This window comes from Nothoprocta perdicaria, unplaced genomic scaffold (genome assembly GCF_003342845.1).
Source record: "Nothoprocta perdicaria isolate Ctin4 unplaced genomic scaffold, notPer1 scaffold_15, whole genome shotgun sequence".
NCBI lineage: Eukaryota > Metazoa > Chordata > Aves > Tinamiformes > Tinamidae > Nothoprocta > Nothoprocta perdicaria.
Window position 1 is genome coordinate 153,349 of NW_020454649.1, and position 12,681 is coordinate 166,029.

The 12,681-nt window shown below is 41.1% G+C and overlaps 1 protein-coding gene across 1 annotated transcript in view; it reads right to left on the reverse strand.

The window, feature by feature from the left end:
* Nucleotides 1–12,681, reverse strand: part of HSD17B12 (hydroxysteroid 17-beta dehydrogenase 12) — a 46,784-nt gene that overhangs the window by 2,049 nt on the left and 32,054 nt on the right. Inside the window, exons 7-9 of the mRNA XM_026034656.1 lie at nucleotides 8,450–8,531; nucleotides 4,447–4,512; nucleotides 73–222 (exon numbers count right to left, since the gene is read on the reverse strand). Coding sequence (XP_025890441.1) covers nucleotides 73–222; nucleotides 4,447–4,512; nucleotides 8,450–8,531 — 298 coding nt within the window. The remainder of the gene's footprint in view (nucleotides 1–72; nucleotides 223–4,446; nucleotides 4,513–8,449; nucleotides 8,532–12,681) is intronic.

Here is a 12,681-nt window from a genome sequence, read left to right on the forward strand (position 1 = left end):
CAACTTTGCACTTTTCTTCCTCGGTGAGCACACAGAACATACTGCAGCCTTACCCCCTGCAAGGTGACTTACCATGAGTGCATGGGGCAGGCAGCCGTTGGTCTGGGTCTGCAGACCTACTGTGCCCAAGGCGGCCCGTACGTACGTCTCAGGACTGGGCTTATCGAAGGTTGGCTTGCGGATTTTGGACATCTTGGTTGCCACGTAGTATGGCAGAACGCTCTGCATACGGGAAAAGAGCATTAAGCAGAGAACGCTTTTCAGCTTAACCTGTGGATTACTCACAGAACTAAAATCACTGAAAACCCAACAACCTGTAGATCCACTGGATTCTGCAGCATTAAACAGATTAAATTCTCATTTTAAGATCAGAATGTACAATACCAAAAATGCTCTTAATCAGAGATTGTGGGGACCATATTTGAGGAGTGAAGGATAGTTACAAGGTMTGCTGATGGTCAACACCCTCAGCTGGTGTCCTAGAAAAGCTGTTTTCACAGGAGTGTGGCTGAAAAACCTTTCTTAGGACTAGCCCTGCAAGGGTAAAACACCAGTCCAGCTGTTCAGCACAAAATGCTGTAGGGCTCCTTCCCTGTAGTAAACTGCCAATGTTGGCTGGGGAAGGAGGCGCAGAACTCGGTGAGACAGAGACTTTACACTTAAAGAGTTCCTGTATCTGGTACTTGGAGACAAGAACGGAAGGAGAGAGAGGTAAAAAATAACAAAAACCCAAGAGCCTTGGAACATTCAGCTCGTGATACTGCAGGAGGGCTCGGAGGATCCAAGAGGTTTTTAGTGTGGAMGAGCTCAAGGACTGAAGGAAAGACCAGGAGAGGGAGCACAGTTAACAGGCTTTTGTAGCAGTTTGGGAAGAAACAGGAAAAGTGATGGTGGGTCCTGGAATTATCTGGTCCTGGCATAATGGAAAAGCAAGAGGAGAAGGCAGGGGTGGGTATACTTTCGACAGAGGAAAACTGATAGCACAAATGGATGTTAGTGTTGGGGAAAACAGACAAAAGGGACTGAAACACCATATTCCCCGCTCATGCTAATGGAGAAGGGAAAGAGGACGAATGTGCACTCTCAACATTAGGAAGCAACCCTAAAAGCTGCACAAACAAGAAGCATCCTTAGGTCAGCTCACTTCTTTAGTAAGAACGTGCACTTCTTTCTATATCTAGGACTTAAAATACCAATAATATTACTGAATGAGTCCACTTTCAAATGGAGAAGTCACGGACTCCCAAATTTCAGAAATGTGTGCAATTACCATCACCTTTAAAGTAACCAAAAGCCACAAATACTTAGATAAGAAAGTCAGCTATGCTACTGTAATAGCATAGCTACCTACTACAGACTTCAGAACATATTTTTAGATTAAATTTCTAAATTGGCAAAGAAAAAAAGGCATTACTAAGGGTTTGATTTGGAAGYTTCTTATTCACTAGTTATTTATATCCCCAATATCCCCATATGCAGTGACATGATTACAGCCAAAACTTGCTTCCTTCCTGTCTTCGCCTAGTAAAATAGGGTCCCTTTATGACCTGTACTACCCAACTAAACCACCGGAGAGCAGGAACGGGAAGGCAATTGTATACGAGAGTATTTCAGAAAGCAAGAGTAACAGTAGCACTACTAGTTAGCTATTGCTCCTTTGCTTTTATGTCCAAGGTACAAAGGAACCTAAGTTTAAATTTCAGTTTTTACTCCTCAGTGCTCTCCAGAAAACTGGTACTTAATTTCAGAAACATAAGTTTTACCATATTCCTAATAATTGCACTGTATTTTAACAACTATGATTTTTTTTTTAAATTTCCCTTCCTTTGAGTTTTTTAAAGCTTTTTGTATCGAGGCAGATGTTACCCATACCACTGGGACAARGAACTGTAGAGACAGTTTCTTGCCTTTACCCACATAAGCAGCCCAGCCTGCTCTCAGCTTCAAAAAATGCCTTAAAGTACTTTTTGCCAATAYGATATCTCTTGTTCCCTTCAAAGACCTGCCAGCCCTTACCACTCTGACCCTTATGAAAACTCAGCTGCATTGGTGAAGGTTCTTGTACGGATGCAGGAAGCCAGGTCTTGGGATTTTTTTCCCCCCATATTCAAGGAACATAAAGTAAAAACTGTGAAAACWAGCTACTCTATCACTTACTCTATCCTGCTTTTAAAAGGCTCTTTTTAGAGCAGCTTTCTTCCCTTTCTCTGTGAGGAGAAGGGGTGAGGGACAAGGTGCATAAAGGGGAAGTGCAGAAATTGCAGCAGCCAACCYGCAACACTGTGTAGAGAAATGTGTAGAGAAAAGTGTGGAGAAAGATACTACCACTAGCTGCAAGTTTGGTGCCAGCACACTCCTGTGAACAGGTAGTGAGAGCATCTGGCCTATTTATGGTGGTGACAAGAAGGCTGGGAGTGACCCAGTATCTCCCTATAACTATTTCAAGGCCAGTTGTGCACATCACACTCAAACTCTTCTACTAGTGCCAAGTAAAGTAAAAGAGGCCAATCCATGTTGTACAAGAACAGACGCAGCACAAATTTTCACTCTTCCACTTGTACTGCATATAGTAACAAAGCACAGAGGGAGGTGTAACTGACAGAAGTTAGAAAGGGGAGTAAAATAAAATTGCAAAGAACAGGGCAGTACTTTCAGAAAATGAGAATAACATTTCAGAAGAGTCTACAGAATTTTTTCAGGAAAAGATTTTCTAAAAAACATCTTGAGAAGTCCTTGCAGTCGTCTTCATTCCTTATGACAGAATCACAGGATGCCTGAGGGACACCTGGAGATCACCTAGCCCAACCTTCCAGCTCAGCCCTTTTCATTCTTCCTTAACTTCTGCTACAGATCCACACCTCTTCCTCTGCACGCAAATAAACACAGAACTGAAACCTAAGCTATTGGAGTGCTGTTTCTGTAAAACCCAACCAACCTGTTACCTAGAAAGAGTGTTTTTTGAATTTAAAGATGAATTTAAACATTTCTATGAAAGCACTAATCAAAACTAAACTTCCACGGCGAGTGGCTGTACCGCATTTTTGCTTTTCCCAGTGGGATTCTGCAGGTTTGGGCATGCTAAGAGTTACCATTTCAAGTGGTGACCTTAACTGAATTTTAACAGTGCTTCTTTCTGAAGTTCGGAGAGATGAACTCTGAAGGGGACGCAGTCCTAAGGACACGAAGCAGATATGTCAGCTATCTTTACACAKAGGTCCTTGCAATATTCATTAGTGGTTTATGGGGGCTTAAGCTAGAACAMGAGTAGAAGGACATGGACTGCAATAAAATTAGCATATAACAGCTATTGGTCATCAGACCACATCACTCAGCACAGCTGTTCATCGTCTACATTTAGGGAGGAATAAGAGCAGTGTGATCAGGGACTGAGCAGCCTTAGCCAACACCCGAGAGTTAAAAAGTCAACTTATCACAGCCTATAGTTGCTGTAGTTACAAACCTGAATTTTGTACAGGAAAACATATTTGTAGATACAGAAAGACAGATTTTATCTTCATCTGTTTGGAACGTTTAATATGTTAGACACTGAACTGTTGTCTTTCTAGCTTTGGGCATAGAAAGCTGAAGTCTTTAATGTGCTATGGACATTCAGACTGTGTATTACATTCAAAGTGTTTGTGTTTAACACCACCAGCTCTGCATGAGTTAGTGGACTATTTTTCACTTTGCACTACCTATGAGAACTCCCTGACACAGATAGGAAGGACATGCTCCTACTTGGGTTTCCCCTCAGCCTGACAGAATATTCCGTGGGGAAGACTTAGGGAAAAAGAGAACAACTGGTTATGAATGCATGTGGGAACAACACCTCTCAAATGTAATGCTTTTCTCCTTGAAGGTTCTGGATATGCTCATGTTGAGGTAACTCTCAGCAGCTCTACCTGCTGCCAGAAAAAACAGAAAACAGAAGGATCTCAGACATCCTAACCCAACAAGAGGCTGAACAACTTCTCTTGGTCTCATAGCAAATTGAGCCCTTGGGAGTTCTTTGGGTTTTACAAAACACTATATAGGATACAGAGAGGCAAAGTAATAGGCATGGACATTGGCTAATTGTGTTCTGAAGAAAAAGCCTTATGGAATTAACAAGTGATATACAAGTGTCTTTAGTACAGGTAAGGCCTCACRTCATTCCAGGAAATTAAGTTCTATAAAGATGCATTCCACAGAATTACAGACAGGAAAAAAATATATGGAGTATTTCTTTCTTTAAGGTATAATTACCACCAGCAGCATTAAAAAAAAAAGTATACTCAGATGCATTGTTTTAGGGCAACTTCGGAAAACTGCTAGCAGAATCAAAGGAACTCCTTATCCTTAATCTGTTTCACATACTCATGAATAAGAATATGATGATTTCCTTTTGTTACCAAGACACCAATGTTGCTGTGGTAACCACACTTAAATGAAACAAATTCTACTCACCTGCACAATGATGCCCTTGCTCTTGTATTCTGCATGGAGGCCTCGGGAGAAGTAATCCACAAAAGCCTACAGAGAAAAGAAGGGAAATACACAGCAAGCTACGCATTAAAATGGAAACTAGCTTGTAGTGGTTTGCAGGCATATTTGAATTTCTATTTATAGCTGCTGTCTTCAAAAAGAAAAATTCTAATTTTCAAAGAAACTTTGTAGACTAGAGCAATACCACCTGAATAGAAATCCTAAGCTTTTCCCTAGTCCCGAAGTCCACTGAGACTATTTCTTTTCCAAAGTTTGAGAAGTTTGGGATATCACAAAAGCTGGAGTTGAAGAGTTAAGACAACTTAAAAGGCAGATGCCTGTACACATCGTCAAGACACCCTCACATGTGCTACAACCACCTCTGTAAATGGAGACCTAAGTGTTTTCTTCCCCATTATCACTTTCTCTAAAAGGAAAGGCTTGCCTTATGCCATGCTGAGGAATTAAAATCAACACAGCTCCTCTCCTCCAAGTCCATTTAAATCACCTTCTGATGGGACAAAACATGGGGTTCTAGGATCATGCCTTGTTTTAGTGAAGCAATACAGCCAAATACAATAAATTAAGTACTCTCCACTGAAGGGTCTAAAGCATTGCATCTATAACTAATGCCAAAATATGTAACAAATAATTCAAGTATCCAAAACAAAAAACAAACAAACAAAAAATAAAAGCAGCTCTAGAGAGAAAGGGCTGTTAAGAAGAGGAGCAGGCAGCCAGGCCTCTTGCACCTGTTCCACAATCCTCCTTTTTTGACTGTCACTCTTGGATTAACAAAAGTCCTATCTGAAACCAATGCTTTCAGTGTGCACATTCACTGTGTTTTCTATTTAGGAAGTTGAGCTACAGATCTTGCCTGAACACAAAGCAAAAAAATATTCCTGTGCTGCTGGGCTGTTTCTATATATAGTGTTCTGAGCATACACAAGATCTGAAGGAAAACTAGATCTTGCTGTGTAGCGAGGTACTTTTAATCTTCAGATTGCATGTACAAGCTAGAGGAAGGTTCACTGAGCCAGATAAGCTCATCATCTGTCCAACTGCTCTTTTCTTCTTCTCCTCTCTAGTATAAGTTCTTAATGAAATCCCGTTCTTAGCATCAGGTCTAATTGCTACAACTTCGGCAAACGAGTCATCCTCTTGTAACAGTAAAAGAAACTGCATACACTGCAGACTGTTTGGTGCAATACCTGAATACAGCTGCCAAATTTTCATTTGTGGTAAGGGCACACCATAGTATATTTAAAATCAATTATCTACCAAAAATAAATGAAAATAAACCTATATTCTGTAAATCAAAGTTGCTTTATCACTCAGAATTAAGTCCTGACTATTTCTACTTGCCTGGGAGTCCCGAAATCAATTGCTGCTTTTTCAAAAATGCAGGGCTATACAATGAGACTGTCATCTCTACTGTTAAAGAGGTCTGCCATACAGAAAGTTACATCTACACAAACCAGAACATTCACACCCTTTATTCCAATTTTTTTTTCCATGATGGATTTGTTGATCCAATGGACAAACAAATGGGATTTTTATTTGCCTCTAAGAGGTATGASTCCTCCAGTATCATCTACCTGTAACAGTCTTAGCAACATTCTCTAAATAATATCCTCTTACTAAACACCACATACTAAAATCGCTTTCTTCTCCTTGGATTTCCAATAACAAAACGAAATGTTTAAGACACAGAAGGAAGGAAATGTTTTTGACTTCTCACTAATATTAGCATAGATAGATAGGGAAGCCTGTTGAAAAATAAGAATATGTTTCCTTGAGAAAAAAAATCATTTCATTGTAAAATAYAGAATTCACCACAGGAAGGTTAAAAAGCTGGACTGTGTCTGTTCCTGACAATTAGCCAAAGCCATTGACTTAGGCCTGAAGGATATTATGGCTTAAAATCCGTTTATATTGATAGGGCGAAAAAAAAGAGAAATCGCAGATAGGCTTTCTATTGCTACATTAGGGGAGTCACTTTCATGCTTACTAATCTTGCTTTAGTAGAAGATGAGCGGTGCTGAGATTAGGCAGATTACTTACCCTGTAATTGAGTTTCTCGGAGAGGAAGGGAGGAACATATTTGAGGTTCTCATTGAAAAAAAGTCTAACCAAAGCAGTCTAAAGCAGAGGATCACTAAAAGCAGAAGCTCAAATCACCCTATAAAGCTGAAGGCACTGCCACAGGTGACCTTTCCCAATAAAACAAGGAACTGTGCTCTCAGGAAACAGCTACTTCTGGAGGAGTGTTAGCTAAAACTCCAAATCAGGCACGCATGATTTCTAAACTGAAACACCCCTTCCTTCAGCATGAATAAAATGGTAGTGTGCATCAATTGATTTCTGTGAATATGGAGATGTTACCAAGATACTAAAGGAATGGTGGGTCTGTTCTAACATAAACGCTATCATGCTTCATGCTGTCAGGCTTCTACTTCGATTCTGAAATCACTGAGTGCTTAAGGTTAATTTGCAGGTGCAAGTGAAAAAGCAGCAGTGTCACACTGCTTGAGTACTGGTATAAACATTTCTCTTGCATTTAGAACAGAAAACTCTGTTGCCTACTATGATGTGTAAAAAACTGTGACAACTCAGAGAGGTCGCTAAGAACGGGAAGACAACTAATGTTACATCCCTCTGAGAAGACAAGAACGATCTTGTTAGATCTCAGTCCCTGGTAAGACCATGGAGCACATAATCTCGGAATTCACATCCAAGCATATAAAGGACAAGAAGGTACATGAGAAGTTGTCACAGACATACCAACAGTAAATCATGCTCGACCAACCTGACTGCTTTCTATGTGGGGTGACTGGCTTTCTGGAGAGGAGCACACAGCAGGTATCACTAGCACGGTTTCTGACATGGTCTCCCACAGCACTCTCACTTGGATGAGGATGGAAGATGAGGACACACGTGCTGAAGGAACAAGCCACTGACCAGACTAAAGATTAGCTGGACAAGCAGGCCCAAAGGGTCACAGATTAATGGCTTGAAGTCTGGCTGCAACAAGCCCAGAACCTTGCAGATCAGTGCTGAGGCCAGCATTGCTCAGCATCTGCACCAGCAGCCAGGCAGGGCCCATCCTCAGTGAGCCTGCAGATGACTGAATTGCATGGAGCACCTTACCATGATAGAGCTTCAGCGTGGAGGGACCCCGATCAGGATTATTACGCTTCATGAGGCTTCTCTATAGGTAACAAAATGAAGTGCCAAGATGTGCATAGAAGGTTGCATAACTCCACACCTCAAAGTTGGAGGAGCAGCAGCTCTGCTACAATAAACCTGGAAATTGTGGTGGGTGCCAGGTCGAACATGAGCCAATAATGCATTCATTGCAAAAAAGCAAACTGCACCATGACCTACATGAGCAAGAGGAACAGCCAGCAGCTGAAAGCAAGTGTGCCTCTGTTTGGCATCAGCAAGGCACTTGATTTCCTCTTACCTGAAATATAAAACTTGAGGCAAATGGGTAGGACAAATTTGTGCTCCCAGAAAGCAACAGAACAGTCCTACTTAAAAATAAAAAATTATAAAATAAAATAAAATAAAATAAAATAAAATAAAATAAAATTAAATTAAATTAAATTAAATTAAATTAAATTAAATTAAATTAAATTAAAAAAAAGATAAAAATAAAGGGAGGGGAGGGATTTCCAAATTATCAACATAAGAAATTGTACTAGAAAGACTTTGTCAGTGACCTTCTATTTCATGCTAAGCTTAACTTGGTATCCTTTTTTACATAAAAAGCAGTTCATGCAATGAAGTATGCAGAGGATTATTATAGTAAACCCTTCACATTTTTCTTTTGACCTTCAAACTTCCACTACTGGCAAAATATAAGTTAAGAGAAAAGTACTTCTAATTCCTGAAAGCACCACTAGATGGACACCAAAACATTTCTTCCTGTAATGTGGGCTGATGCTGGACATTTGATTTGAACATGCACAAGAACATTTACCTTTGTTGCAGAATAAAGAGTCAGCAGTGGAGTTGGATACATCCCAGCAGCTGAGGAGATATTCAGGATTACTCCTTTTGATCTGAAAAGCAGTGAAGATGTTACCATGCAAAAAAWTAAAAAAAATTCTTATTTTTCATAAAATTACTTCAAGTCTGAAGAAAATCTTTGGGATGCAAGTGATATTACAAAGAACTATTTTTAAAAACCCCAACCAAATTCTAAATTGAAATTTACTAATGTATTTTTCAAGCAGGACACAAGTATTCACAGTATAAGATTCTCTAAATGGAGAATAACTGCAAAAACCTATACAGCTACTTCCACTCAAGAGAACTGTGTTCTGCACGTACTTGGATACACTCAAATAGCTCTGCATAAAGTTGACACAAGTCTAAAAGGCAACTTTTAAGTCATGGCTATGGTGGCAGAGGCAGAAGTTGACTTTATGGTTTACATTTTGATAATCCCTTTCATAATGAGCCTGAGAAATTTCCAAACATACTTTATGATGGCACTTGGTTGGCAAGTATCCAAATCCAGTGCTCAAATGCCTCTCTTAATAGACAGAAGATACTCATTGGATAACTACAGAAGTTGTTTTATAGCTGTATTAGATTAATACATTTGGCATTACACAGGAATATTTACATGAAGGCAAGAATCTGACATTGGTTGACATATATCTGCCCTGCTAAGTATTTCCAAGTATTTATTCCAAATATTTCTGTCCAAAGTGCACACAGTTAGGACGGAAAAGAGACTCCTCAATCTTCCAGGCCACTGACTRGTGCAGAGCATGTCATTTTGTGCCTAGCTCTAGATACACAGAGATCCATGACTTGGTGTGAGGTAGCAATAAGAGCTAATTTAGGCAAGCGAGGTCAAACAAGTTGCCAAAGGTTGCTGGCGGGAAGCCTAGCACACTGAYAGCTGCTTCTCTACTCCCTATCCAACATTAAGCTCCACGTTTACCTTTGAGCACATGACTCAATAGTTCACGTTCACTGTGGGGTGAGAACACATACACACACACACACACACACACACACACACACACACACACACACAGAGTTGTCTTCCCACTGCACTGCTGCAGATTCACATACAAGTCTCCTCATAATACTTGTTCATCTCTGCATACCCGAAGCCACTGCTGCCACAACGATTTGAATGGGCATTTTAAAAACAAATGGCAAGGCTAAAGTGACCATTAAAGCTAGAATACAAATTCTTTGGGAGCCATTACAGTAGCTGCCACCAGGGTGGCTTCTGCCAGGATTCAAGAAACAAACCTGTGACTGATTCACATCCAGAACTGAGACCATTGACAGGACAGAGAAAGGAACCACTGCACAGTTATCCAAGATTTCAAAGCACCTTTGCCAGAGTTGCTAGAATTTTTCAGGAGTTATCTGCAAGGCTCAGCTGGTGAAGCAGTAACATGGATCAAAATACATGGTATGACAAAAGGGCCACAAACTAAGCATGAGTTTTCACAACATCAAAAGGTTAAACACCAATGCCAGAAGGTTTTCATATCAAGACAGGTGGTGCTTGTGATGTTTATTCATGAGCTCAAATGGAGATTAGCAGTGAAATTCAAAGCAGTTTTTAAGAGATTAACCAGATTGGAGAAAGCTGTAAAGGAACTTCTTTAAAGACCTCAGACTGCTATGTAAAAGGGCTACAGAATGGCAGGTGAAAAATATCAATTGTAACAAAACCAACAACACATACAAAGAAAATTATGTGAATTAATCACAAACCTGATTTTAAACCCTCTATCCATGCCCTTGAAAATCCTGAACACAAGTCAACAAGAAAATCTTTTGTGCAGCAGTCACCAAGGCCAGACAAAGATTGGGAGGGCAGGAATTGGCAGGGACAGATGTGGCATCATCAAAATTTTATATTTCACTTCCTACCTCTCCAAATGTACAAGAAAAATATTTAGAGATTGACTAAATGGAGAGAAGAGAAAAAAAGAAAACAAAGACCTCAGACATCAAAGAGGTGAAAAGATTGGTCCAATTTAGCTATTTAAGAGACTATTAAGAGAAGCCATGATAAGAACACACAGACTAATGAAAGAAAAATATCMAGGTCTTGATTCACTCATCTCATAATAAATAAATGTCATCTTTCTTTTGTAAGTGACAGACTCTGAAACTCAGATCCAATGAAAGGAAGTGCTCTTCCCATACACAGACAGACAGGAGTAATTGCCACAAGACCTAATTGAGGATGAAAGCTTAAGAAGGCCCCAACTGGGGTAAGTGTTTATAGGGCTAAACAGGAACCTCACGCTTCGGGGCACAACCACGAGCTGCAGCTTTCCAAGACAGGCTGGCACGCGGGCTGCAGGGCACACGCCAGYCTCCCAGCAGCCAGCCAGCCTAACTTCCCAGCAGGAGCAGTGATGATCATCTAGGGGCAAGGAATTACGTCTGATCCACTACAAGGGACTCTGGGAAGTGTTAGAAATTAATAGCAACCCCTTACAAAAGCACCGTGTACTCTTCTCCTCAATGCAGTCAACGCAACTGGGGTTTTCGAAAGAAAACAGCCCTAACCTTAAAAGCTCACAGCTTAAATCAACAGATAAAAGAAAAATCAAGATGTGTGGGAGAGGAACACTCCCAACCACTCTAATTACAGTTTTGCTTCTTTTCTGGAATTGCAGAAGAGATGTTTTCAGGGGTGCTCTGCAGCACGAGGGCTCTGGTGTGGCCAAGCCAGAGAGGATGGGCTACACGCACCTCTAGCATGGGCTACAAGCCCTCAAGCCGGCCAAGGTGACTCGGACTCGCCCCTGCCGCCCATTCCACCTTAAGCGGGCCGGCCAAGGGAGGCCACGTTTCTATATTTAGCCTGCACGGTTGCCGTGGCAACGCGGCCCGCTCCGCTGTATCCCGGTGGAAAGAGCAAGCTCCCTCCCGGATGCAGTGATGCACTTGTGCTTCCCCCCGAGAAACAGCCCAGCTGGGTGCTGGGCAAGAAACAAGCCACGGATTCTCCCTGCTCCTGGAGACACAGGGCGAGATTTAGTTCTGCGAGTCCCCCAGCTCCAGCAGCAGCCTGAAAACTTACAGAGGAAAGGCAGCAAAGTGCAACAGGAGGCACAGACTATAAATTGTGGTGTGAATGCTGGCAAAAGTGACGAGAGGAGCCACCGCAGAGAGCCTAAATGCCATCACTAGAAGCTGCTATGTTCATTGCAAATAAAAACTATCATCAGATACACCATACTACATGGTAGTGCTGTCCATTTACAAATCTGAACGGAAAATATGCCAAGTCTGCTCTCTACTTTTGCATATATCTTGTAATATACTGCTATAAAAGTAGCATTCAAAACCATAAATGTACACGCCACAGCTGCAAAACACTGCACTATAGTGGGCTCTGCTGTGCCTATGTCCTCAACAAGCCTTTCTCCTTGAGCAAGGAAGAATAACGATGGGATTCCCAGACTGGCTTTGTTTTTAGAACAGCCTGGGACCCTTTTGCCTAGCCTACAGTCCCACATGAGAAACTTACGGCTGACTGCAAAAGCTGCTAAGTGCTGATATCATTCATTCTTGTTCTTGGATTCACTGGACTTTAGGAGAGTATGCAGTCAAGAAAAGAAAGGAGAAAAAGAAGGCATGAAGTGATTTGCTCGAGGGTAGCTGGAACTAGAAGTCAGTGTGATTGTGGTTTACTGTCTTTCATTCAGATCATCTCATTCAGCCTAATGCTTAAAGAACAGCCTCTCTCTGTTTTCCTGATAAGCGAGATACACTATTCCTGTCCTGAGAGGATGAAGAGATCAACTCTGTCAAACAGATAACTGCAATTCTTTAGACAAAGGTATTTCTTTGGAAGATTTTAAGATGTTTCTTTAGACAAAGAACAGACACATGCAATAAACCATTTCAGTTTCAAGATTTCAAAGACATATAACATTAAACCTATAAAGCACAATGACTTCCATCATCATGTCTTCTCTGGACAGTGGTTTCATGAAAGRTGGGTCCCTGTCTGTGAACTACCGGACACAGTCAAGAGGTAGTTTTTGACTTGGGAACCCTGAGTAGCTACCATCTCTGAACCACGATGCTCATGCTGTGCCAGAGTTTTCTGGGACAATATTCACACACACATGAGCTCTGGGCTGCATCTTATTTTTCTAATTCAATTTTTTTCCCATGACATAAGCTCTTCTATACTTCCATTGCCATCTACAG